Source organism: Oculina patagonica, chromosome 13 (genome assembly GCF_052425735.1).
Source record: "Oculina patagonica isolate OP01 chromosome 13, crgOcupat, whole genome shotgun sequence".
In the NCBI taxonomy this organism is placed as follows: Eukaryota; Metazoa; Cnidaria; class Anthozoa; order Scleractinia; family Oculinidae; genus Oculina; species Oculina patagonica.
Genome location: NC_135770.1, coordinates 2741229 through 2767421, shown reverse-complemented (window position 1 = coordinate 2767421; position 26193 = coordinate 2741229). Strand labels below are relative to the sequence as shown.

The window sequence follows — 26193 nt, the reverse complement described above, 5'->3', positions numbered from 1 at the left end:
CCCATACTAATACTGATGAGGATGCACCAAGGATGAATATGTTGTGGTTTAAATTCCAATAATTTATTTTTATTGGTAATAACTATGAGATAATGGAAATTTAAAATTAAACAGGTTTGAAAAAATTTTAAACCAGAGAAAAATTAAAAACACAACATATGTCTAGCATATATTATTTACAATGGATGGTAGTACATGTGCAGAGTACATGTTACAAGACCCGGGAACACGATTTTTGGAATTATTAATAACTGCTTAGAAATAACCCGTGAATGGATAAAATTGCTTTAATTTATGACATTGTAAGTATATTATCACACAGAATACATTTTTTTAATAAAATACTGTGAATACATGCCTTCAAAGTTACATTCTCTCTTTTAAGTCGGGCGAGGCACGCAATGCATACAAGTCGACAGAGCTTATCCCGGTTTCTGTAAACACTAGGAGTATTGCTACTCCTCTAGATGGGATTCTAGTCTATTGCAGGTTAGCCAATAGCATTGTGTGGTTCCAGAAAATATCCATACCCACCCCACAGAAGGTCAGAGGAAATTCCAAGGGGGGGGGGGAGGGGATAGTCAAAAGCCAAAATTTGTAAAGGAAAGTAGGAAGCTAAACTGGAATTTTGGAAAGTTGGAAGGTGGGGGCAGTGACATAAACACTTTTCGTGGGCGACCTCTGGGGGAGGTATGGTGGGACTAGGGCAACAACACTGTCTATTTAGCCCTGTTTTGTGCAGCATGTTGTACATTGGACCTCACCCCATTGCCAGGATTACACTAAAGATGGATTCGCTGAAAGTTCAAGCTGGTAAAAAAAGTACAAAACCACTCAGTACAGTAAATTTATATTTTTAAAATTCACTTCTAGACCGTGTAAACTCTAAAATCTAGAGAAAATTAAAGTAAACCTTGAAAAAAATTAAATGAACATTTTTTTTACTGCGTGGTCTTTAATGTAGATAATTTCAAATCCATTTTTCTCAGGTGGGGTCAGCTTGAGAGCTTAATTTATAGGTCCTGTTAGCCGTACTCAAACTTTTACCATGCTATGAGATCTCTGTGGTAACTTTATTTTTGCCTGTATTGCTCGTGTTCGGTGGAAACCATCCCAATCCCTCTGCTTTTACCAACAGTCAATAGTAGGTTTTGGGCTTGAGTTACAGTAAAATAGCAAGAGAAGTGCAGGCAACACAGCCTAGTAAGACAGCCCTTAGTCAGTGAGCAGGCTCACCTTTGGGTGTCATCTGCGAGCAGCAAAGCCACAATTCCCTGCTGGCTTCCATTTCATTCCTGCAGCTTCACTACTTGTGCCTGTGACCCAAAGGTGAGCCTGCTTGTAGGCTAACCGGCCCTCTCTCCTCCGCAGAGGCTCCTTTGGTGGGGGAAGGCAAAAACACTGGGGGGAGGAAGGCGAAAAATGAAAAATGGGGAGCACAGGGGGCAAAGGGAAGGGCGAAGCGGCGGAGGCAGGCCTCTCACCTTTCCTTTTCCCTTCCCAGTGTCCCCCGCGCGCTTTCCTTTCGACTCTCTCCAGGTTCCGCACGCTCACTTTTCACCTCTCCCCATTTCCCAGCCCGTATCGAACACGAAAGAGGCCTCTGCGGAGGAGAGAGTAACCAGCCCTAAAAAAATTAATGATCTTTTCAAATTAAATTTAGTTTATTAAGCATACATTTTATTACATGCTAACAAAGTTAGTCTTGTGAATAGTCCTTCAGGGTGCTGTCATCCAAATGCGTGTTCAACTTCTTGAAATTTCGTTTTCTATTAGGTTTTCTTCGCTGTTGGCTTTGTTGTGGCTTTCTTATGCCAGAGTCTTGCATTGTCGTGATCCCAGCGTTTATCAAATACTTTTCAATGTCGTTTTCACCGATCCCATCCACAGACACCCCTCGCCAATGCTTCTGGAACTCTTCATCGACTTCAAGCTGATATTGGTCGTTCTTAAAGAACAAAATAACTTTCTTGTCTGTGCAGCGAGTTATAAACGTGATTCGACGCCCTACTGATTTTATCACTTCATCTGCGTCAGGCAAACTTTCTCGAATGTCATCGAGGAGTATTCCGCCTAGGCCGGTCTCTTCGTGTCGTTCAAGCAGTTTCAACAATTGTTTCTTGTCCTTAACGTGAAATTTCGGTTTGAAGACAAATTTACCATCTCTGTGAACGAGTTTCGAGTTTTCTTTCAACGCTTCATTCCCCAGCCAAGCCTTGTCGCTTTGCTTTATGTCGGTGTATTTAATTTGGTCGAGGATTTCGTCCAGACTCAAAGGATCGAACTTTCGTTGAAGATGGCGCTTTTTCATGAAGTCTACTATAGCGGCCAGAACGGCAAACTTATGCTTGCTTCTAAAAGTGTGCGTTTTAAAGTCAGTTGAAGGACTTGCCGGTTTCTTTGGCTGTAACAGTTCCTTTGGAAGATAGCTACTCTTTGGAACTTTAGGTTTTGACGCTTAGTTGGTTCGCTACTCGTCGTTTTCGACTTTTTCGATTCGACGGTCGGTTGTTTTATACTTCTTGCCTTGAAGTCTTTTAAATCTTTTAGTAGGGAAGGATCCATGATTTGTTACTTGATTTTCCCTGTTGATAATGTCGTAAAAACGTTCCTATTATTAGCTTGTTACTCAGTTGATCGAGTATAAAAAAAACCTTTCCGTTTCAAGCCGATTCGAACTCCTACCTGGGTAACCATGCCTCACCCCGAAAATACTCCGAAGTTGTCCCGACATGTCCCGAAGTGGAATCGACGTGCCAACGATGCTTCGAAGTTTGGCGCGAAATTTGCTTTTGTGTCTTTTGCGTCGTTTGTAAGCAGATTTCACAGCAAGTTTCGGCAAGTTTTTGAATCAAAATGCCGGGAGCTGTAGATGTACTGCAGGTAAGATTGTTTAGAGTGCTTTTCCTCGTCTTTTAAATAGGAAATTAATCATTTCTTGTTGTAATATGGCACAGCAATTCGCAAACGATGACTTATTCGACGCGGAGCTCGGCGAAGACAGTGATGGCGGGCAAAATGGCGACCGCTCAGATGATGAAAACGCTTCTAATTCTCCATCGCGCGATTGGCTTGACAAGGAAAACGAAGATAATTCTAATGAAGAAGCTGCAAACAGTGGTTCTGACGGCGAAACATTCCCTGACAAGAAGAAGAAACAGAAAAAACGCGAATCAAGAAAAAAGGTAATAAGCTTACAAAAGTTTAAATAAGCTGAGTATAAAACCTCATAAACTTGATTACTGCACTTTGATCTTTTGCATTTATTGACTGAACTACTGAGTGCAATGTGTAGTTTTATGTTATTTGTTCAAGAAATTCTTTTGAAAACTATAAACATTCTGAAGTAAAAGCGTGTGGCTCCAAAAGATACCCTCACCCCACCACACTGAGGGTCTTTGGTATTCCAGTTTGGAGGGGGTGGGGGGAGGACATGGTCTCAAAGGCCAATTAAAGAAAAGTGTGAATATAAACCGCAATTCCAGATTTTGGAATTTTGAGATTCCATAAATGGCCGCATGCACACTCTGGAAATGCATGCCCTTAGATGGCAAACGACAAGAACGACAAAAGCAATAAATGCAAGCCACTAATTACAGATCGATAGTGTAAATCATAGTACAATGGTTTAAACCCAGGAGTATGACAGTAGTTCAAAACGTGTGATTGTCCAAGAAAAGGAAAAAGGAGAAGCCACGCGCCAAGCGGCCCACACGCCGGAGCTTATCCCGGTTTCCGTAGCATTAAGCGTGTGAAAGTACTTCTGAAAAAACTGTTGTTGATGAATGTTATCCAAAAAAGAAATAAAAAAAAAAAAAAAAAATCCCCCACCCAAAAAAAAAAAAAAACGGGGATAAAATAATTTATTTCGACAACCTGAGCAGAAGTCATCTTCAGATTTAATACTACCGAACTCAAGATGACTTCCAAAGATTACTTCTGCTCAGGTTGTTGATACATCAGTCACCACCAACAGTTCTTTTAAGAAATACATGTATTCTCACCTGGAAGATCACACTATACGAACTGGTGTAATTCATGCTGAACAACTTTTCATTTGTATTTTTAAATATTTTTTCCTCGGAAGAGTTCAAATCTTTCACTCAAATGACAATTTTTTTGTGTTAACTACGCCACCCATAGTGCTACAGTGTCTTTGGCTAGTTAAATTTTTTGTGCTTACATGTAGCTTTAGTTTTTCAGGCTGTTACTGTGTTCCTAGACTTAGTTCACTGTACGTCAATGTGTTCATTTGATTGGCTTCTGACACGGTTAACAATGATTTTTTTCTTGCTTGTGATTATCAGTCGCACTCTTGGTTGCATAGTTTAAATTAAATAATATTATTACGTGATGTTCTTGTCATCAGTCTCCCAAGCCTCGCAAGGCAAAGAAAACAGAACTCATGTCAATGTACAGTGAAACACAGAGAATGGTCAGAGGTTAGTAAAAATTGTGTAAATTCCATTTGTTGTGTTGCTCTGGAAACCTTAATTACCAGTACATTAAAATTGTATTTACGAGCGACACTTGATTTAGCGATTTTTCATACATTGGAACATCAGTCACTTGTTTTTCAAAATTTTATGAAAATCTGTATTTAGCAACATTTTAATTAAGCGATTTTTTGAAAAATCACTAATTTTTTTAAAAATTTTTTTCATGTAATAAAGAAGCTTAGAAGAACAGTACATCATTCATACTACATTATGTAACTTACTATTAGCTAATGCAGTTCCTTTTGCTAAAACAATCTTGAATGCCTCTTACAGGGCTTAAAACTAAATGTAGGTTTCGTGTAGATTGCAAATGTGAAATGGATAGCTACAATGCAATACAATTCAGTTATTGCTGTGCAACAAGGATTTAAAAAAGAGTCCCCTCTGCTTGTCCAAGACAAGTAGTTTTTTGTGTCAGCTAGTTTTCCCCTGGCTGAGGAACGAATTAAGCAGAAAACATTTTTCTCACACACGTCTGGGAGTCTGGGTGCTAGTGTGTGGGGGGTCTAGGTCACATGGTCCAACAGGGTTTTCAGTTTTCTTGTTGCCGTTCGCCATTACCTGACTCCCGCCCACCCACCCCCCTTTTTGTATTGTTGAAAGTTGTATTGCAAGATAGTCATTGGTTATTTTTTACTCTCTACTGTGTGAGGCCCTTGTCGGGTTTATCGTTTTTTCGACTTTCAGTCGTAGGACTTGTTTCGTAAGTCGAACATTTTCTCATGGTTGCCGGACAGTTGTCAATTTTTTCAACCTAATTTTTTCTAGTGATTGTTACCAGAGCTTTTTTCTAGTGTTTTTACGTTTATGATTTTTGTTTCGTTTTGTTAAGACTTAAATAAAGGTCAGGCTGCGAGTTCGGCTTGGCATTGCATTGCTCCCAGTTGTGTGTGAGAAATAACTTTTCATGTTCTCTTGCCCGATGGGCATGGTCCCAGGCAACTGGCCCTCGGAAAGCTAAATTTGGTATTGTAATGTTACTGATTGTAAAGGAAGCAGGTTTCAAACTCAGAAAAGAAAAAGTAAAACATAGAAGATGTTTTTGCTTTGCTCCATTTCAGAGTCAATAGTCCGATTGCCATACCACCAGCCAACAGTTCTACCCATATCACATTTTCTGAAAAGAGTACCAATCACAGATCAAAAGAAAGCAGATAGGTAATTATTGATCCACAGATTAGAGCAGGTTTCGGTGTCGTCCACCAGTTCTCGGCCATCGCAGGCACACCCCAGTGACCATCACTCCGCATCAGTTGCACGGCGCGGACGTCCGGGCACGTGGTGTGCGGGGGACTGCCATCACTGCGTGCACACAGCACACACCGCACTCAGACCCACTAATCATTTTATCTTACTGGATGATCATGCTATACAAACAACTTTTACAAGAAATAGACCATTTCTAGGCAAAATCTGCCATTCTGGAGAGAGGCACTGTGAGAGAAATGACACAATGCAACATCACTGGCTAGGGCTCAAATACAAACCGCTCAAACTGAGAACATAAAAAATTACCATCAAGCCTGACTCCTGTCTCTAACTGTGATAGTAACATAGAAATCTCTAAAGAAATTTCGTGTGACTGTGTAGCGCATATACATTGTAACTAGTGAATTGAAAACGATAATTAAAATGAAAAATGCGCCTGATGGTAGTATAATGTTTCCATACGTTTCGGGGCTACTGCCCCTGCTTCAGTGGAAAATGTGAAATGCCATCTCTAACTGTGATACATGACTATCAACTTAGTTGGATGACGGTTATTCTTAGTGTGGTCTGGTTGCTGGCATACCGCAACCAGTTCCCATAAGCACTAGGAGATCGTGGTTTCCAGCTGGCACAAGCTGCTAACACTGCAATTTGCTGCTTTAACTAATAACACTTTTTCTTTTTTTTTTCTTTTTTTTCTTCTTTTTTTTTTTTTTTTTCCCCCTCTTCACTGTCCCTTCTCACTCTCTCTCTCTCTTCTTCTCCTCTTCATCTGTACACCTTTACTCAGGAAACCCCTAGTTGAAACTTCAGCAAGTCCACCTGAGAGCCAAATCTTGCCACCCAGTGATGATGCGCCTGATGATCTCAAGCTAACTAGTCCTGTTCCAGGGGATACTGCCAGCCCTACAGGGGTAGTTAATGGAGTAAAGGAGACCATCAAAGCAGCCACGCCCAAACTGAGTGCCGCAACAGATCCCTTCTTCCTGGACATGGATGCCACCCCAACTTTGTCAAAACCTGCAAATAATAAAGGAGTACAGAGTTTAATGGAAAGGTACTAGTTAAAGGATCAAATAGTTTCAAAGAGCTTTTGAAATAATTTTTACTTATGTTTATTAGAGATGTGTAAGTGGATGTTTTTCATTGTACTGTGCAAGCTGTCTGTGTTTATCTTTCCAGTGCAGAATGGGCAAAATTGGTGGTGTACATAGTACATTCAAGCAGAATCCACGTAGTGCATAAAAAATTTTGCTGTCCTTTTTAGATTTATGTTTTTTGTTATGTGGTTCCAGGTTTATGAAACACGCTTCAAAGCCTAAAGAAAAATCTGTGACACCAGTAAGATCTACAGAGGCAAAAGATAATCAAACAGAAGATGCCAACACTGAGGGAACACCCAAACCTAGAGGGGTTACCCCTGTAGTTTCTGATGACAAATTAAAGGCTGCTACACCCGGTAAGACACACTCTATGCTTGATGTACAATGGAACAAATCAAATTACTATCCCTTGACATGCTGACAATTTGTTAAGTACATGTTAATTATACATGTATACAGAATGAACAAATTGTACATTATAAAGTAAATGGTTTGAACCCAGGAGTATCAGTAGTTCATATAGTGTGATCGTCCGGGTTAGAGTAGTTCTGAGAAGAACTGTTGTTGGTGACTGACGTTTCGACAACCTGAGCGGAAGTCATCCTCAGAGTCAAGTGAAAAGTTGTTGTCAGCCGATGATGTTATAAGTCTGGTCCGTTGAAGCTGATTGGTCAGTTAAGCCATGATGTTATTGGCTGTAAGACTCGTGTAAAGTTTGTCATCAATAATTGGTCAGTTTCGATCCGTCTATTGTTACTTAATTTGACTAACAATAGACGGAACAGAACGACTTAATTACACTAACAATAGACGGATCGAGAAGTGGCGCTAGCTGTCCTAGCAAAGTTTGCGGCCTTCACAACATTAACAGAACTGCGTATTGTAAGAATGTTTGATAGAAAACAAATGGGCGAGCGGTAAAACAAACACTTTGAACTACAAAACATTGCTTTTTATGGAAAGAAATGTCCAAGTTTGTTTTAGAGTGGTTTTGTAGTGCTTTTTTTAGTTTAATGGAATTTCTCAAATAAGCGCCTCATCAGGACTGCGGCGCTTGGGGGGCGGCGCTTATTAACTTTTTTGTCCCAGATGCGGCGCTTATTTGAGTAAATATGGTATAATAACAATAAATATTGTAAATATATACTAGTTATGCAACGCTTTCGAGTGGTATACTATGGAATATCCCACGAGTCACTTGTATTTTCTCGGTATACACACGAGCCTTTAGGCGAGTGTGTATACGAAGAAAATACAAGTGACAAGTGGGATATTCCATAGTATACCACGAAAAAGTGTTGTGTAACTATTTTATACCATGCCATAGAAAATACGCTCACTAAATTTCATCGAGAATAAGATCGCAGCGCACGATGGGAAGGTTGGGTTGAATACCAATGAATATACAACGGCTTTCCTGTATTCTGATTGGCTGTATTTTCTATGGCATGGTATACATGTAAATATACATTCAAACAACTGCATTTTTTGCAGGCTCCAGACTTCAACTTCTCAAGGAGCAGTTACAGAAACAAATGAAAGTGAAGCGAGCTGAAGTTAGAAAGATACAAGAATCTCAGCGAAAGTTAGATAACGAAGAAATGAGTGAGGAGGAGGAGGAGGACATGACAGATGAAGAAGGTATGACCATTAAGAATAATCTAATTTGTCATTGTTAATATTTGCATTTTGCAACTTACTAGAAAATCTTCTCTGTGGTTAAGGCAGTAGCGGTTCATTTTTAGCCAGGATACATTTGCAGTGTGCAAGAAAGTCCACTGTCGGATAGCTTGAGGCTAACTGGTTTTGTGTGCATAAAATGTAATAGAGGAAATGTATGGACTGCTTACGACTGTGGAAAAAGTTGATCCACATTCAACTTTTTTTCGCAGACGCAAGTGTTCTGAACATTTTTTTTTCTATTTTATTTAATGTACGTAAAGCCTGTAATAAACGAAAGTTAAATTACCCGACAGTTTAAATCCACCTTTAATATCACTTTTATTTGTTGTGTTCTGCAGATGATTCTGATTATGAACTTGACAAATGGAATGAAGTTGATGAAAGGAAACAAGAGGAAGGTGAAAGCGACCTTGAAGAAGAAGAACCAAAAGACAAAAATGCGTTTATAGAAGAGGAGGCTGATGAAAGTGATAATGGTGATGATGATAACGGCAGATATGATATTGACTCAGGATCTGAGGGAGACATAAGTGACGGAGGTGAAAGTGACAACAGCGATGATGGAAACTCAGTATTTAGTGACGATGGATTAGCTGCAACAACCTCCAACCGTAAATTAAAGAAGAAACAGAAAAAATCCAGACAGACAGCAGTGAATTTAGAGGAAAAAACCATGGATCTATTTGCTGACAGCCGCTCTAAAGGAGGGGTAACTGACGAACCTTTACTAAAGGACAGCAATGCAGAAAAAGATAGTGGAGAGAGCATGGCAAGTCTTTGCCTTCGTCTTGACAGCGTAGAGGATGGTGATGACACAAATTTCAATTTCCCAAGCTTGCCTGCAACAAAACTCAAGACAAAATTAAAAGGAGAAAAGAATTTGACAAACATTTCTGAAGTATCGCAGGAGTCCAGCCAGTCTAGCTTTGGCACAGGGTTTGCATCAGAGTTTGGTGAAAGTGCTAATAGTCTTGAAGCTAGCAGTGATAGCAGCAGGATCCCTCCAGGACAGGGGGACAATAATAATGCCCAGGGAAATGAAGACAGAAGTGACGGCAAAAAAACACCAGAGATGTTCTCTTCATTCTCAAGGCTTAGGAATCTGATTGGTATGACAAGTGATGGAGATACGCAATCTGCGAAAAAGGTAATACACTGAACATATGACTCATATACAGGGGTTGAAATGGTCAAATAAGGCAAAAGTGTTGAAATGTGATACAGCATTTATAGTTGCCTGTTCCAGGCATTCGGTTATTTGGGAAGAACAAAAAACGGCAAGCTAAAAAAGGGGACGGGGGGGGGGGGGGGGCATTTTTTTCACTCGCCGTTCCTTGTGCGCTTCCCAACTAACCGAACGCCTGAAACAGGCTACATTTATAGCCAATGGAAATAATTTCTGTGTAATAATTACACAGACATTCACAGCAATACTTTTGAGTTTACATTATATCTTGTTGATACAAATTATTCAGTGTTATCCTACACTGTCTAGACAACCGTGTGAATGGTCCTTTTCTTGTTGAACATAAATCCTGATTATTATTATTGATCTTCAGTTGTGATGTTCTTTTTTTTAAATACATGTCACACTCATCTGTTTGTAGAAGAATATAAAATAATTTAGTCCTGTTTGGTTTCCTTTTTAGCCTGGTAAATTATCTCAACTGACACTTCCAATCGAGGATTCTCAGGTATGTATTTCAAATTTAAATCAAGTCTATCTTTAGTATTTGTGAGTACAGTTGAATCCGGATAACTCGAACCTTTAAGGGAAATTGGGAAAGGTTCCAGTTATCGGGAGTTCGGGTTATCAAGGGCAAAATTAGTACTAAGGAAATGACCTGGAGGGGAATCGGAAAAGGTTTGAGATAGCGGGAGGTAAGAATTATTGAGGGTTCGAGTTATCGGGATTCAACTGTAGCAGTACACTTCCAATACTGTTCTTGTATCAAATTTACAATACTACCCGTATGTCCATGTTGACTACTATAACTAATACTTCACTTATTTACCTGTAAGTTTCTTTCAGATAGCTGTGGTTGAGCATACTTTTTATGTGAGTAGCTTATCGCTGCAAGCAATGAAAGTCATCACTGTTTATTCCTGCCATTCTCATTTGCAGGATTTGTTTGACCATGAGACTGACAGAAATGTAGATGAAAACAACTCCGAACAGGACAGAAGCAGACCAGAAGCCATGTCTAATGATTTTCACTTCTCTCTTGATGAAGATACACAGTTCACACAAATACTCAACACTCAGGGGTAAGTCTGTTTCATAGGCAAACACTCTGTGTCTTACTCTTTGTAGACTCTTTATTTTGCATTCTACATTGCTTGCTGGGGAAACACAAAGTAGGCCAAGGAGGCAGAAAAGTCAAACCGTACTCAAATGCTGATCAAATTGTATAGGGGGGAGGGATCTTTTGATGGACTGAAAACTCATCCTTCCCCTAGCTGCATTGTGCTACTTGAAGTGGGAATACATGTATTGTACTGTAAATGACGTTCTCTTAAGCCACTGGGTTGCAGATGTTATATAGCACTAATTTAGAACCTAATGAAATGTTGTCATTCCAAGCATCAGATTGGTTTTCTAAAAATACTCAACAAGGTTCTTCATAAATTTTATTTTTCAGTTTCCTAAACTCCAGTAAAAAGAGTAAACCAAAAACAAAGAAACTCTTTGACGATGACATGGACAGCAACACCCAGCCACAAATGAAAGAGCTGCTTGGTTTATGCTCAGGAAGATTTAGCGACAGTGAAGACAGCAGGACTGCTAAAAATAATGAAACACAAGACAATGCTAACAAACACCAGAAAGAGTTTATGTTTGAAACGCAAAGCAAGCAATTCAACATGAATGAACTGCTGGGCCTGTGCTCAGGAAAGTTTACAGATGACGATAATGAGATTGAAGATGATATCACAAAGAGCAGAGAAAAGGATTCTGAAAAAAGTGAATCAGAGTTGGGTGAACAGGAGGACAAGAGTGATGACGAAGATGATGACAAAATACTGGACAAGGAAAGTGATGACGGAGAGGAAAGTGATCCTGAGGAAATGATAATAAAAAGAAAATATGGCAAGACATATGAGGCAAAGAAAAGGTGCGCTGTGTATTTGAGGGTTCTTGTACATGTTATTATAGAATTCTACATGTAGACAACTAGGTCAATTAACTGGGATTCCAAGAGCACTGTTTTTAGACAAAGTACCCCTACCCCCTACCCAAAAGTAAAGAAAATAAAAAAAAGTTGAAAGAGTTGTTGAAAATATGGTGTATAAATTTGTCGTGATTTATCTTCAATTTTGTCAGTCAAAAATAGGCCAAGGGTACATTTACAGTATACCTCTTTTGGTTGATAATTTTCTTTAGAGCAGTTTCTGAGCATTGTAAAACCAAAACCAAAGTAATCACCTGGCCAATCACAAAAGAGACCTGTAGACAATTCATTAAAGCAATCAGAACTCGAAGGGGTTACACATAGCCAGTGCGGGGCCAAGAAATTGTTGCAAATGAGCTTTGTTTGGTTTTACTTCTGACTGGACAAGAAATTAGAACAATCACTAAATACATCATACAGCTGTCGTAATGCAAAACCAAAGCAAAGTTGAATTACTTTCAATTACTCAAGTGAAAATCCCTCTTTTGCCAACTTTTACTCTACTTTTCAAACACTGTCATAAATCACTGAAAACTAAAGGGTTGTTGGTTTTATGGGTAAAGTAGCTTATTTTTTGTTTTGTTTTCATTACTACAGCAACGTTTTTGATAAAAGAAATTTCTTGGAGGAGGAAGCTGAGCTGTCAGGCAGTGACGTGGGTTCTGATGAAGATGAAGATATTGCGACAGATGATGACATGCTGGAGGAAGATTCAGGCGGAGAAGAATTGCCATCTGATGAGGAACTCCAAAAACAAATCAACAAAGTCCACATGTAAGTTCTACCAATGAATAAAAAATGCACCTGTTGCCTTCAGGCAATCCTTGCTTCTCATTTGATCATCAATGAGAAAGGTTTGCTGCCAGTTTTGAGCAGAAAATACTTCAATTTTTCTGCAGAGTCAAGTTCATGTTTGTTTACTAAATTAACTTATATTTACTTACCTTTTTAGCCCTGACTGACTGCCTGACCAATCCACTCACTTACGTACCTACCTTTCTACTGACCGGTTGACCAACTGTCTGACCGCCTGACCAATCTACCTTCCTATCTACATGTACCTTCTTACTGACCGACTGACATACTGACTGAATGACTGACCGCCTGACAAACCTACCTACCTACCTACTAACCAACCAACCAACTGACTGACCGCTTGACCATTTTACCTACCTACATGTAACTATCTATCTATCTACTAACCAACTGACTGACAGACGGACCAACTGACTGACCAGCTGACTGGCTGACTCGCTTGCTTGCTTGACTGACCACCTGACCAACCTACCTACTAACCAACCAACTGAATGACGGCTTGACCATTTTACCTACCTACATGTACCTATCTATCTACCTACTAACCAACTGACTGACGGACGGACCAACTGACTGACCAGCTGACTGGCTGACTCGCTTGCTTGCTTACTTAAATGTTCATTTATTTATTAAAATACTACTTGTTCTACCAGGAAATCAATTCACGATCAGGACAATGCAGACCTGAGAGCTGTCAAGGAAATGTTTCTGCCTGATGGTGAGCTGTACACAGATGGTCAGGGCCGTACAAGGCATTTCCGATGGCGTGGGATAGATGAAAATTCACAGTTTGAACTGTTTGGTAACAAAGGGCTATGGGGCGATGAAGAAGGTGAGGCGGTGGAATTAAGTACTGAAGAGGAGATACAACGACGGAAGGAAAGATACGAAAGAGAAGCTTTCCTTCGGGAAGAAATGGTGATTACATGATACACTTCACAGGGGCGAATCCAGGATTTCAAAAGAGGGGGTGGATGGCAGGGTCTTGTGGGTAATTTCCAAGATAGCGGGTCGACCCGTCATCATTAATTTGCAATAATGAGCCAATCAGAATCTTACTTCACCTCACTAAGCGTTGTCAAATGGCTTCCTTGCGAACTTTTGCGCGAAAAGTGGCGGCAGACGGCGAAACGTGTCATAACAACAACCAGACAGGAGCGAGAGCTAATTTTTTTTTCTTTATTTATTTTCTATTTCAAATAAAGTGACATTTTGAATTTTTTTTACTGAAAAATGGGGGGGGGGGTGAATATCCACCCTATCCACCCCCCCCCTCCTCCCTGTATCCGCCCCTGCTTCATCCTTTTATGGTGCCTTAATTTCTGTGATGCTGATTTCTGTAGACTCAGGGTTGCCACAGGTCACGAAATGGTCAGGGAAAAATAAAATTCTTCAAGGTCAGGGAATTTCATTTTTAATCAAGAAAAACTGACAAACCAGGGTATTGAATGAAAATCAGGGAAAATTGAAAAATTCATTATATCACTGCTGATGTTATACCCCTGAAGGCTGGAAGAAAGTTTTCAGGTCAGTGGGATCTCAGTGGGGCTGTATGCTGCAACTAGATCTGAAATAATATCTATAAGACTGTGAACCTCTCGTTTGCTGTAAATTCCATGGGGACGTGCATGAAAATAATGAGTGAGTGCTTTCATCCCCACAGATTTTAGAGTAAAAGGAAGACTGCCCACAGTCTATCATTTCTGTTGTTTTGACTCAAAATTTTGAATCTTTTCCTAACATGTGTGACTCATGTGTCATTTGCTCTGTTTGATCTTTGTTTCAATCCTGATTGTTTTGAGTCTAGTGAAGAAGTTCTGTTGTTTTTTTGTTTGTTTTCAACAGGGCAAGCAGGAGGCTGACATCTTGGATATTGATGAAAGCAGCCAAATTATCCTCAACAAAATCAAAGATACAAGCAGTCAACTGACAGAAGGTAAAGTACATGATTTTTATCCATTTTCCAAGCACATTTAGTCTATTACCCATTTATATAATCTATGCCTCCCTTTCCAGATTAATTTTTGTATCAAGATCCCTCTTTCTCTGTCCTTTGTTTTGATTTTCCCACACTAAATGTCTGACCTTTATCTGTTCTAGTTGTTGTTAAATCGCCTCAGTGTACTGCCTTGTCTTCCTTGATCCATATCGCTTGCCACACTGCAATGCAACCTTCCTCTGTCTCGGCGTTATGTCAAATCGTTATGCCCAGCCTCTCGCTGTCATTGGTTTTCAGACCATTTTGCCTCCTTCTGAGCCATTTATTCTCCATTTTCTTCGCCTTCCTTTATACTACATGTTCTTGCCAAATCTTTACTTCACCCTCTCCAAATCTTATGCACATTTCTTCCTACCATGTTTTGAAGCTTGCCACCCCTTTTAGCTCCAATCTGCTACACTCGAGTATTAGTGTTGCAAGGCTGTGCTCTAAAAAAAATTACAAGGAGCCCAAAGGTTCCAATCTATGAGATCCAGGGTGCCCAGCATAAAGCTTATATGAAAGAAATAAGATTATCTGGTCGCCCAAAGACAAAAGTTAGTCGCCTGAGGCACCCGGGCGCCCTTAGAGCACAGCCCTGGTGTTGACTCTAGTTACGACCACACCTCTCTTTCATGTCTCCAGGGAATGCATCACTATACCGACCCTCTCTCTCTTTCCTTGTCATAACTGCCTCATATCGCAACCCTTTTCTGTCACTTATCTCTGATCCCTCGTACATGTTCCACTTCCTCTCTACCTTTCCCTCCATGCTGTCATTTTCAGTTTGCCTGTTCCAATCTTCACCTGTCATGTTTTGCCTTTACAGCAGCTCCTGTGAAGCCTCAAGCAATTGTTAATCCCAAGAGCACTGTGCATGTAGCACCAGTCATGAAGAAAAAGACTGTAAGTATTCAAAGCAGGCTTGCAAAAATACAAATGAACCAAGGGGAGGAGGGTGGAAAGGCAGTTTTTCCAAACAATATTTTCACCTTTACTTTTGACAAGAACTTTTCCACCTAAGTTTTAGTAGGTTCTGGGGTTTTTTTGTAAAAGAAAAATGCGTGCCAAGACAAGGGTTTTTTCAATAATTTTTTTTTGTATTCTAAGTAACAGAAAGGTTTTTCCCTCCCCCTTTTCTTTACAGTTTTATTTGTTAACTACCCAGACCCACTCCCCCTAAAAGATAAAAATGTTCTCCCCTGATTATTGTTATTCATGTTTAAATTAGAAAAGGTTCTTTATGTTGCATTCCACAGGTACTGGTATTAAAATTATTGAAACAATACATGCACCTGAACATTTGATAAACTGTCATTATTTTTATTCCTCTTTTGTTCTAGTCTTTTAAAGGATCATTCCTGAAGTATAGCAAGACCACTCTTTCTCGCCTTTCCTCCCTCACATCAAATACTCCAAATGCCTCAGCTACAACAAGAGGTTTTGTGTTCCAGACTGTTTCACCATCAAGCAAGAACAACTCAAACGCAAAGGTACTTCAGTGTGACTTTTATATCTTCAGTGAATATAATAGCTCTGTATGTGAGCGCCAGATACCAAGAGAAGAAATAAATACTAGTTATGCAACGCTTTTGAGTGGTATACTATGGAATATCCCACGAGTCACTTGTATTTTCTCGGTATACACATGAGTGTGTATACGAAGAAAATACAAGTGACAAGTGGGATATTCCAAAGTATACCATGAGAAAGTGTTGTGTAACTATTTTATACCATGCCATAGAAAATACGCTTACTAAATTTTGTCGAGAATACAATCGCAGCGCACAATGGGAAGGTTGGGTTGAATACCGTCGAATATACAACGGCTTTCCTGTATTCTGATTGGCTGTATTTTCTATGGCATGGTATAAATCCAGGACTGGAGGGTTATTTTGTATTGTAAAATGAAGTATCATGCTGCATTGATGGAAAATTATAACTCTTTTTTGAATTATCAATTAAAATTTGTGACTGTTTTAATTACCTCGATATTAGTACCTATTCAGGTACCAGTCCCTAAATTCACTTGACTGTGTTTATGCGAGTCAAAAAAAAAAATAGACCAAGTGAGCACGGTTAGTACAAAACACAGTAAAACTGAAACTCGGAAGTTGTAAAGAAATTTGTACTTCATGTAATTTGATTTTATTTCTTGCCTGTTTTCTTGTCTATTCTTGTCTTAACAGTCACTGCAATCTTGATAAATATATAATAAAAATAAACAATTTATCATAATCTTTCTTTCAGAAAATGCAACGTACGCATTCTGTTATAGAACAGCCAGCTTCCAAGAAACCAAGACTGGACAGAAGCCTTAGCGACTCAAACAGTGTGTTCTCTATGCTATGACACTTAACTGACAGCTGATGGGCACCAAATAATCTTAACGAATGGCCTTAATAAATAAGCACATAACGCAACTTAGTTTGAGTCAGGGACGGGCCATTTTATTTTTGAAGGGACAATAGGAACGGCTGGGCAATAACTTAAAAAACCGTCCTGTTTAGGAAAAGTCGCTTGGATTGGGGGGGGGGGGGATTGGGGGGTTGGGGTTGGGGTTGTACGTGCACAAAGAGAAAAATACATTGAACAAGCCCTGTGATCCGGTGTTTGACTGACAAAAAAATTATTACGGAGCTTAAATGTGAATAAAGTGAGATTATCGTAAAATTCACGAAAGAATCATACTGTAATGTAACAACAAATACTGCAATTCAAAGCTGTATATAGCTTCACATACCTGTTCATAATTATTTTTCAAAGCTAGCTATTGTAAAAATTGTTTTACTCTGTTATTAGCAATGTAGTTACCAGTATTTCAGATGAGATCCCTTTTATGGCAGGTTCAACATCTTAACTAAACCAAACTCATTATGTCACGTAGGTTCCCCAAGAAGTAACGGCTCATTAAAAACTTGTGTTAAAGAGCGTTCACAGTCAACTCTCTTGGACCAGTTCCAACAGTCCATCTCAGAGAGGTGTCGGTCTTATAGGGAGTTTAGTTACAGTAAAATGACTGAAAAACGGCAGGGACCATCACCAGGTGTCCGCTTTATAGAGATTTCTGTTAGAGAGAGTTGACTGTAAACAAGAGAGACTTCCTACAGGACCAAAGTTTTGTAAAATAAGACTTTATTATTTTAACTGCAGATTAGCTAGGGAAAAAGTCCGAGAATTGACTAAACTCGTGATTTTTTCATGTTTTTGGTACTAGAAGGCTTCGTCGCACTTTTGGAGTGCCAGCAAGCTTTTGATTGAATGAATAAAAATTGGAGACCAGACGAATACTGTTTATAGCAAGGTTTGTCAAAAACAGCGCCGCTTCTACTGACTATCACCGACAAGTTTGTTCAGTAACAAAATACATTAACCTTGATCATCTCTATGCCTTGTTCCAATATAGTGTACTTAAATAACCTTAATTTAGTATTTGAAATAAATGTATATTACTTTCAAGTGAGTGTTTTGTGATATTCTACCCTGAAATGTAGCAAAGCTTATGTTAGAGCTGACGTTTTAACTTGCGACAAACATATCAAGCGTGTAAAGCGAATATCAATTCTGCTTCGTTAAAAGCCTCCACTTTGTTCCAAACGAGGCTAATTCACTAACGGTTTTTGCTCTCCAGTTTTTAAATTCCAAGTTCCGGCTAGTGAGAGAAAACCCGCGAGTAAGAGCTATTTTTTTAAAGAACCTGTCGGGCTAAAATTTGTTCTAAATAAGAACCTCTTAAGCCTAACATTTGGCAATAGGTTCTTATTTTCTTAGATCAATTAAAAATGTTTACTTTTAGGAAAATAAGATAAGTCGACATTCTGGATCCGCTTTAAGGACACCTAGGAGCCTTGTATAATTATCACTCCAGTTGCAATGTTATGCCAATCTTGAAAATCAAAATACCAAAATATAAATTAATTGGTATGCGAATTTATATGGAAAAAAATTAATACCTTTCAACAATGTAAATTTTGCTTCAGAAAATATAAACCTATTCAGAACCTAAATAGCCTAAATTTGTGCTAATAACCATTTATGTAAGAACCTGTTTAATTTAGGCTAACTTGGGAAATACAGGTTCTTACTCGCGGTTTTTTTTTTACTGTATTCTGGTATCAATTTCCTCCGTTGTAAAAATGATGTGGCTGATGTCTGTGTTCGAACGAGCTTGTAGAATCTGGAATGTGAACAAATTCCGCGATATTGTGCGAGGAGGCTTCAAGAGTATCTTCTTCATCGAATTCCATAACAGGGCTGTAACTTCGCTGTATTTCAATATATGTAGCGCTAGAAACATCATTGCCAGTACTTCTTGTGGAAAGAGGCTCTCCTGGCGGGGAAAAATAAACCGTGTTTCTCTCACCTCGCACGACGTAATCGGAGGCTATACCATCCCGGGGCTCGGGGCTTCCCCGTTCCCTCTCTTTCTGGCCTTTTAGTTGATGTTCCATCAGCTTATCGGAGGTTATCCGTTTTCGACGGATTCATTTGCGTTACAGTCGTCCTCGAATTCTATAGTCGGACTGTAGCCTCTTTGAACATCTATATATCCAGTGCGGTGAATAGGCAAGGAATCTTGAACACTGAAAACAAATTCTTGTTCCCCAAGTGTGCGTTGTGTAGCTCTGGGCGCGTTTCGTCTCGCAGTTTCCCTCGCCTTTTGGCATTCTCGTTGATGTTCCATAAGCTTGTCAGACGGACACAATTCGTCGCATATCTCACAAGGCAATGCTACAATAATAATCTTTCTTTCACTCGACGACTCTCGACTTTTCTTATCCCTGGCCGCCTGATTTTTCCTTTCACTTGGCTCAACGAACGAGTTTTTACCTTCATTCATTTTTTCAGTCTGCTTTACTCTGACGAATCATTGACGTGACTGTTTTAACGTTCATTATCTTTGCGGTTGGTCGAAATACTCCATCAATATCTTTTAGTGTAAAGCTATTTAGACAGCCTTTCTTCTGTCAGACATTTGCGCCACTCAGCTGGTTAGCTAGGATAGTTTCTCGCAGAATTCGCCCGGTAAAGTTGGGGTTTTACTTTTTTGTAACACTTTATTTAGGTATGGTGAATAAAATCTCTAAGTGTAAGTAACCCACTTTTGCATATCAGAGACTTTGTTAGAGACCCAATATTCTTCATGATAAAAAATTATCTTAATAACACAAAGCGAAATTACAAGTCGTTTATTAGGTCCCAGGAGCGTCGGGGTTTTTGTCCAACTTAAGCGCAATATTTTATCGTTGTATAACGATATCGTTGTTGTTGTGCTTTCTGAGTACGAAGTTTTGACAACGGTGGTGATCCATTCCAATAGCCCTTCTATTTCATAATTGCTACGGCAGGAAATGTTTCACAACCAATACAGAGCGCCTAGCGCTGAAGCCAGTATCCGAACTAAACATTAATTGCGTCATGAGTAAATCGCTTATTTTGCATTCAACAAGTGAACCAGACTACCAGAGTACCGTATTTTACAACTGAGTGTGTGTGTTATCTTTATGAATCAGTATTTTAGACGTAGATAAACGTTCGTCCACAACGTTGCACAACTATGGACGTGTGGAAATAAAGAATCGGTAGCCCGGAATCGAAAAGACCGAAAAGTTTTTATTTTTCTCCCAAAAGCGGGCAGGGGGAGATAAGCGTTAACTATGATTCCCTGCTCAGCGGCTAGGAAAATGCTGGTGCATACAGTATGTCACGTGACTCACTTGCTGAGTTAGACTGGGTATAGAAATACGGTCGAGCCTGTGCGACCACCTCCCACGAGCGACCACGTTTCCAATAACTATAGTTGGAACCGCTCACGATCCAAACAATGAAAATGTTAAGTGACTTATTTAGTACGGAGGAGAATGAAACTGACCTACCGTGGACCCCGATATAGCGATAAGAATTTATCGAACCGATCGTAAAATCCTCCCGATATAACGATATTATCAGTACACAGTCACAACTTATTTGCAAAACATCAAATTTAATGCAATAAAATTACAGTTATTGAGTGATCTCTAACGTTTCTGTAAAAAGCTTTGACGATGATATACGAAAATGATACTGTGTTCTAAGCCTCTTTTGCCAAAACTATTCTCTTTATCCTCCTCTTATACGCAGTAAAAAGAAGGTTTACCCCGATATAATGATATTTTCGGTTATTTTAAGGCCATATCGTTATATCGGGAGTTTCGATTTAACGATCCCTCGATATAACGATATAATTTTACTGCTCCCTTGGCATATCGCTATATCGGGGTTCCGCAGTACTAAGAACAAACTTGGGGTTTTCTGCGCTGTGAAAAACTGGTAAGTCTGTCTTGGGACATGTGTGACATACCTGGTGTCTCGTGAAAACAGAGTTTCGGCGAATAAAGAAAAATACTCAGCATTTACACTGGGTGGGACTAAGGTTTATAAAACTTTCACTCAGACATAAATACACCTTATTCGATGGTTTAACATATAATACGCGTGGATATTTTGCGAGTTGCGTGGTATTTTTGCGTAGCGCACGTACGGACGGATGGACAAACAATCACGTGACCAAATTTGTATGGGGTTAACTTACTTCGCTATATATACTAAAACTGTAGTCATGTTTAGGTTCTCGGACCGACACACAGACCCCAGGTTCTCTTGAAGTAAACGCCCACGCTTACATCGTTCTATAAAATCATCTTTATTGACTTTATCTTCAACTTAAAAATAGAGCTAACATAACACATAAATGTCAGAAAAAATGTATACATTCTAGAAAGCTCAACAATTAAAAAACTACCTGCTAACTAGTTGAAGAGGAAAAAATTTCGTCATCCCTTATGGATTAAAAACAATTCAAAATCTCTTCAACATAAGGAGCGCTTTAGACTGATAATTTTTTCATCGCACATAGCTATAATATATATACATAAGGCAAACAACTAACAACTCTCCAATAAACGATAATAAAACCATAACTCTAGATTCCGCGGATGGCCCAATCCAGGCTCGATAACAACACTTAGTGAGTTGTGACAACGCTTAACCTCTCTCCTCCGCGGAGGCTCTTTAGTGGGAGGAAGGGGAAGCTCCGCGCGCTTACTTTTTACCTCTCCCCATTTCCCAGCCCGTACGAAACACGAAAGAGGCGCTGCGGAGGAGAGAGACGCCCCTTACAGACAATGTAAAACTAACAGCCTATGATACGAGTAGGCTAAAAATTTACTATTGGGCGACCTTTGATCGCAAGATCGGCTCGAGACAAACTAATAACAACAACTAAGTTATTTGGCTTTCTCAACATAAATAAAAAATATTTATTGCGAAGAAGATTATACAATTCAATAGAGTAATCAATTCTGCGAATGGCCTTGCTACAGCCTTGAACTTTCCTAGAGATGTGCACTTTGTCTAGCCATTTTCAAATTAAAAATTTTAATAATATACCATACAGTTAGCCTCCTGCAGACACCTCTTACCTTTATCTGTTAAAACTGTTCCATAAAGAAATAACTGACTTAGATTACACTTACTGTGAGCGAGTGCTGTAGACAAGTGGTATACACCTTTATCTGTTATGTTATTGTCACTGAGGTCTAAGCTGCCTAATTTGCAGTCACTGTGAGCAAGCGCTTCAGACAAATGCTCCACGCCTAAATCTCTCGTTTGATGTCCACCCAAGTTTAAGCTGATTAGCTTACAGTTGCTGTGAATGAGAGATTCAGACAAGTACTTAACACCTTCATCGGCTATCTCATTTCCATAGAGGTTTAAGCTGCTTAGTTTACAATGGTTGTGAGTTAGTGCTATAGATAAGTGCTTTAGACCCTCATTCGTTATTTGATTTCGGCCAATGTTTAAGTCACACAGCTTGCAATTCTCTTCAGTAAGTGCTTTAGATAAATGCTTTACACCATCATTTGATAATTTGTTGTTATAGAGGTTTAAGCTACTTAGTTTGGAATTGCTATGGCTAAGTGCTTCAGATAAGTATTTTGCACCTTTATCTGTTATTTGATTGTCAGCTCCACCAAGGTTTAACCTGCTTAATTTGCAATTACTGTGAGTGAGTGCTTCAGACATGTGCTTTACGCCTGCATTTGTTATTTTATTGGCATAGACGTTCAAGCTGCTTAGTGTACAATTACTATGCGTTAATGCTTCAGACAGGTCCTTTATGCCTTCATCTGTTATTCGATTCGAAGTGAGGTTTAAGCTTTTCAGTTTGCAATTACTGTTAACAAGTGCTTCAGATAACCGCTTTACACCTTCATCTGTTACTTTATTGTAATAAAGGTTTAAGCTGCTGATTTTGCAATTGCTGTCAGTGAGTGCTTTAGACAAATGCTTTATACCCTCATCTGATATTTTGTCAGCTCCTCCGAGGTTTAATTTGCGTAGTTTGCAATTGATGTGAGTGATTGTTACAGAAACGTACTTAACACTTTCATCTGTTATGTTGTTGTAACAGAGGTTTAACTTGCTGAGCATGCAGTTACTGTTGGCAAGTGCTTCACAAAAGTGTTTTATACCTATATCAGTTATCTCATTGCGAGGAAGGTTTAAACTGCTTAACGCACAATTGTAATGAGAGAGCGCTTTGGACAAGTGCCTTGCACCTCCATCTGTTATTTGATTGCCATCAAAGTTTAAGTTGTTTAGATTACAGTTGCTATGAGTGAGGGCTTTCACCAAATGCTCTATGCCTTTATCTGTTATTTGATTTTTTGCAAGGTTTAGGCTGTTAAGCTTGCAATTACCATGGATGAGTGCTACGGACAAGTGCTGCACACCTCCATCTGTTATTTGATTTTCCCCAAGGCTCAAGCTGCTTAGCTTACAATTACTTTGAGTGAGGACTTCAGACAAGTACTTAAGACCCTCATCTCTTATTTCATTTCCACAAAGGCTTAAGCTGCTAAGCTCGTGAGAGTTACTGTGAGTGGGTGCACCACCACTAATTGATGGCATAGATTGGTCAGCCATCTCAAACACTTGTCGAATCTCTAAACAACCCAACGAGCCGATGTGATTATAATTCAAATTCATGCATGAAATTCCTTTAACATTTTTAAGCACATGCAACAACGCTGAGCAGTCAAAAGGTGCGAGGTTTAAATCACTAAAATCTACTGCATTAAAGCCAATGTCTTCCAACTTGCTTTGAACGACAGAATCTGACTCATTGTTCTCAAAGATGCACTTAAACAATGTCAGTGCTAACCTTTTGTCTTTGTTAGACGGCCACCAGATCAATGAGCTTGTAGGCTCAGTTGGATCATCACTAATCGCATCCTCTCCATCCTCTCTTTCTTCTCTATCAAATGCTGTGGACACTGGAAGAAGATCAGTAAACATTTCGACAGCTGGTTCTTCTCCATCATTAAGCAGACCGGCCAAAAACTGCATCACGACCTGCCACGCACCATTCTTGATGTGATCAGAGACAAAGCTTCTCAAATCACTGCCATTCATGGTATCTGTTAAATACTTCGCGGCGAGAAATTCTTGTACTGTGAGATGAATGAAACAGTACTGTGCTTCATGCTTGAACGGGCCTGATTGAAGATCTGGTAAGCGGTGAAGAAGACCGCTGTCTTCTAGCCCCTTAACTTCACTTGTTCCAAAGACTTGCCTTCCTTCGTTAATGCCATTGAAAGCTATTTCTCCAAGTTTCGAAAACACTTCTTGCATTCTGGGAGGTAAAGTTTCCGACTCAAACTCTTCTCGGCTGTAAGTAATGTTGCGGTATTCACCACTGTGCTTGAAGAAAAACATTTTTATCGCTTGTTTGTAAATGTCTGTGAATTTTGTTGGAAGGCGAGCACCGGTTCCGCTGTAGAATTTCAACACCTGTTGCAAGCAGGAACAAACGATAAAGCTGTTTACCGGAATATAGCACAAAGAAAAGAGATCTCTATTGGTGCTGATGTGTTTCCAAATTATTTCTCTTGCTTCGTTGTCGTCTTCCGTAAATTTCTGTACATATTCTTTAACCTGCTCTGGTGTGAAGCCAAGAATTTCAAATGTTCTGTTAAATGGAATATACCTGACACTTGAGGCAGCAGAGGCTCTTGAGGTCGTCAAAACTGTGGCTCCAGAAAGAAGTTTTCCTGAGGCTAATTTTTCATACAAGGCAGACAATGGCATTTTCTTTGCTACATTATTTGCATAAATGCTCCCATCTGCGATATTTGACTGTTGTGCATATTCATCAAGTCCGTCAAAAAGCAGTAGTACTTTGGCAGGATTTTCAAGAATGAATTTCCAGACCTCATCATCCAGATGTTCTGTGTGTGAATATTCTGAGCGGGCCAGTAGTTCACGAAGATTGAGATTTTCTGACGTGTTGAATCGCTTGAATGTAAAAAGGAAACTAACAGCAAAGGACAGTTCTGCATCTTCTGCTTCACTGAACACCTTACCACAAGCCCAATCTCGTTGTAGCTTTTTGCAAAACAATGTTTTTCCGATTCCGGCACGACCGACAATAAGAACGTTCTTGTTTTGAGCATCAACAATATCTTCCGGCTGCATCGGTGTTAAATTCTCTTTTGGCTTGGAGTAAACATAGAGTTGTTCCTGCCTATTTGCGTTAAAGTCATATTTCGCCCTACCGGGATGAAAAGCCAAATGTATGTAAATTTGGTCAAGTTTTTGATCTTTTGGGCTGGTTGAACTGCCTTCACCTGGATTATTTGGGAAAAGGCTTCGAAGATCTAGAAGTTGTTCGGTGCCTCGTATAATACTGTCTCTCGTGCCTTCAAGAAATTCTTGCAGTTGTAGTTCGTTTAATAAAGGTATCGGCAGATTTCTATCTTCTTCAGAAGACTCTAGTAGATGATCTGCCAAAAAGTTGGCGTTTTCCATGAACTTTTTCCCTTTTCTAGCTCGTGACAAGATACAAATAATCTCAATCAAAATAATGAGTGAAAAAATTCCATTGATGCCAATAACTGCGTTGGTCCAGAAGGTTGCTCTTTGGTTGCGGCAACTGTACGTTTGCGAAAACGCTTGTTGCGTGACGTTTCGGCCTGGTGGTTTCGTGCGATTGCCTCCTCTCAATGAGTCTGTTAAGCTACAGTTAAAATTCGAAGGAAAACCACTCGGATAAAAGAGCTGAGTTTGCAAGACTATGAAGAAAACCCCTATAGCAAGTCTGGTGCATAGTTGGCAAAAATAGCACCCAAACAGTTGTCTTCGAGTACGTCGGCTTCCTTGGTTTTCGATGTCTGCGTTGGTTGCCAGTTCATTGATTATTGATTTGACAATCTGAGAGTAAATTACACATACAATCCCAATGACAGAGAAGTTCACAATCACGAAGCCATAGAAAGGAATACTGAATTTGTTGTATTGTTTCTCGTATCGCTCGAAACATTTCTGGACGAAGTCCTTGTTTTGGCTTTCCGTAGCTTTTGTCGGTTCATCGCAGCTGAAATCAAACCTCTGAAACCTTTCCATGTCTGCGAAGATTCCACATAAAATCACTCCGAGTAAAATCCAAAACACAACCACCACAAAACTGAGTCGGTTGAAGGTTTTAGGCGCGAGCAAGTCCTTAAGAGAGTCCATTTTGTATTTGGACTCAGTGAATCTGAAAGGGACTTAACCCAAATGCTGACTACATAGGGTAAGATTAGCATCTAAGTTATTTCCCATTGACACAATGATCAAAACGATTGATGCGTTTAGTTGGAAATCGTCATTGAACCGTATGATTTGCTTAAAAATAAATTCTTCGCTGCAAT

At 39.5% G+C, this 26193-nt stretch overlaps 3 protein-coding genes and 1 long non-coding RNA gene across 5 annotated transcripts; 1 reads left to right on the top strand and 3 right to left on the bottom strand.

Moving 5' to 3' along the window:
- Window positions 1–963: 963 nt before the first annotated feature.
- Window positions 964–26038, bottom strand: LOC144634180 (uncharacterized). The gene is made up of 2 exons (XM_078493073.1): window positions 21620–26038; window positions 964–1627 (listed from the first exon to the last, which is right to left on the bottom strand). The coding sequence occupies exon 1, from the start codon at window positions 26015–26017 to the stop codon at window positions 21878–21880; it is 4140 nt and encodes a 1379-aa protein (XP_078349199.1). The 5' UTR covers window positions 26018–26038; the 3' UTR covers window positions 964–1627; window positions 21620–21877.
- LOC144634201 (transcription initiation factor IIE subunit beta-like) lies at window positions 1646–2702 on the bottom strand. The gene is given in 2 exon segments (XM_078493101.1): window positions 1646–2458; window positions 2461–2702. Coding segments are annotated over 2 exon segments (864 nt in total). The 5' UTR covers window positions 2566–2702; the 3' UTR covers window positions 1646–1699.
- On the top strand, window positions 2744–16979 carry LOC144634183 (uncharacterized). Of its 2 annotated transcripts, none has more exons than XM_078493077.1 (17): window positions 2744–2883; window positions 2958–3185; window positions 4370–4442; window positions 5561–5657; window positions 6499–6765; window positions 7004–7167; window positions 8306–8452; window positions 8833–9641; window positions 10144–10188; window positions 10620–10762; window positions 11137–11610; window positions 12265–12441; window positions 13137–13401; window positions 14329–14419; window positions 15294–15367; window positions 15805–15954; window positions 16712–16979. In XM_078493077.1, the coding sequence occupies exons 1-17, from the start codon at window positions 2857–2859 to the stop codon at window positions 16811–16813; spliced, it is 3333 nt and encodes a 1110-aa protein (XP_078349203.1). In that variant the 5' UTR covers window positions 2744–2856; the 3' UTR covers window positions 16814–16979. The 2 variants fall into 2 exon arrangements, with proteins under 2 accessions (XP_078349203.1, XP_078349202.1); XM_078493076.1 differs by having other exon boundaries at window positions 15291–15367.
- On the bottom strand, window positions 17056–19502 carry LOC144635741 (uncharacterized). The gene is made up of 3 exons (XR_013567410.1): window positions 18942–19502; window positions 17276–18861; window positions 17056–17184 (listed from the first exon to the last, which is right to left on the bottom strand). It is a non-coding gene; the product is annotated as an uncharacterized LOC144635741 (long non-coding RNA).
- Window positions 26039–26193: the final 155 nt, after the last annotated feature.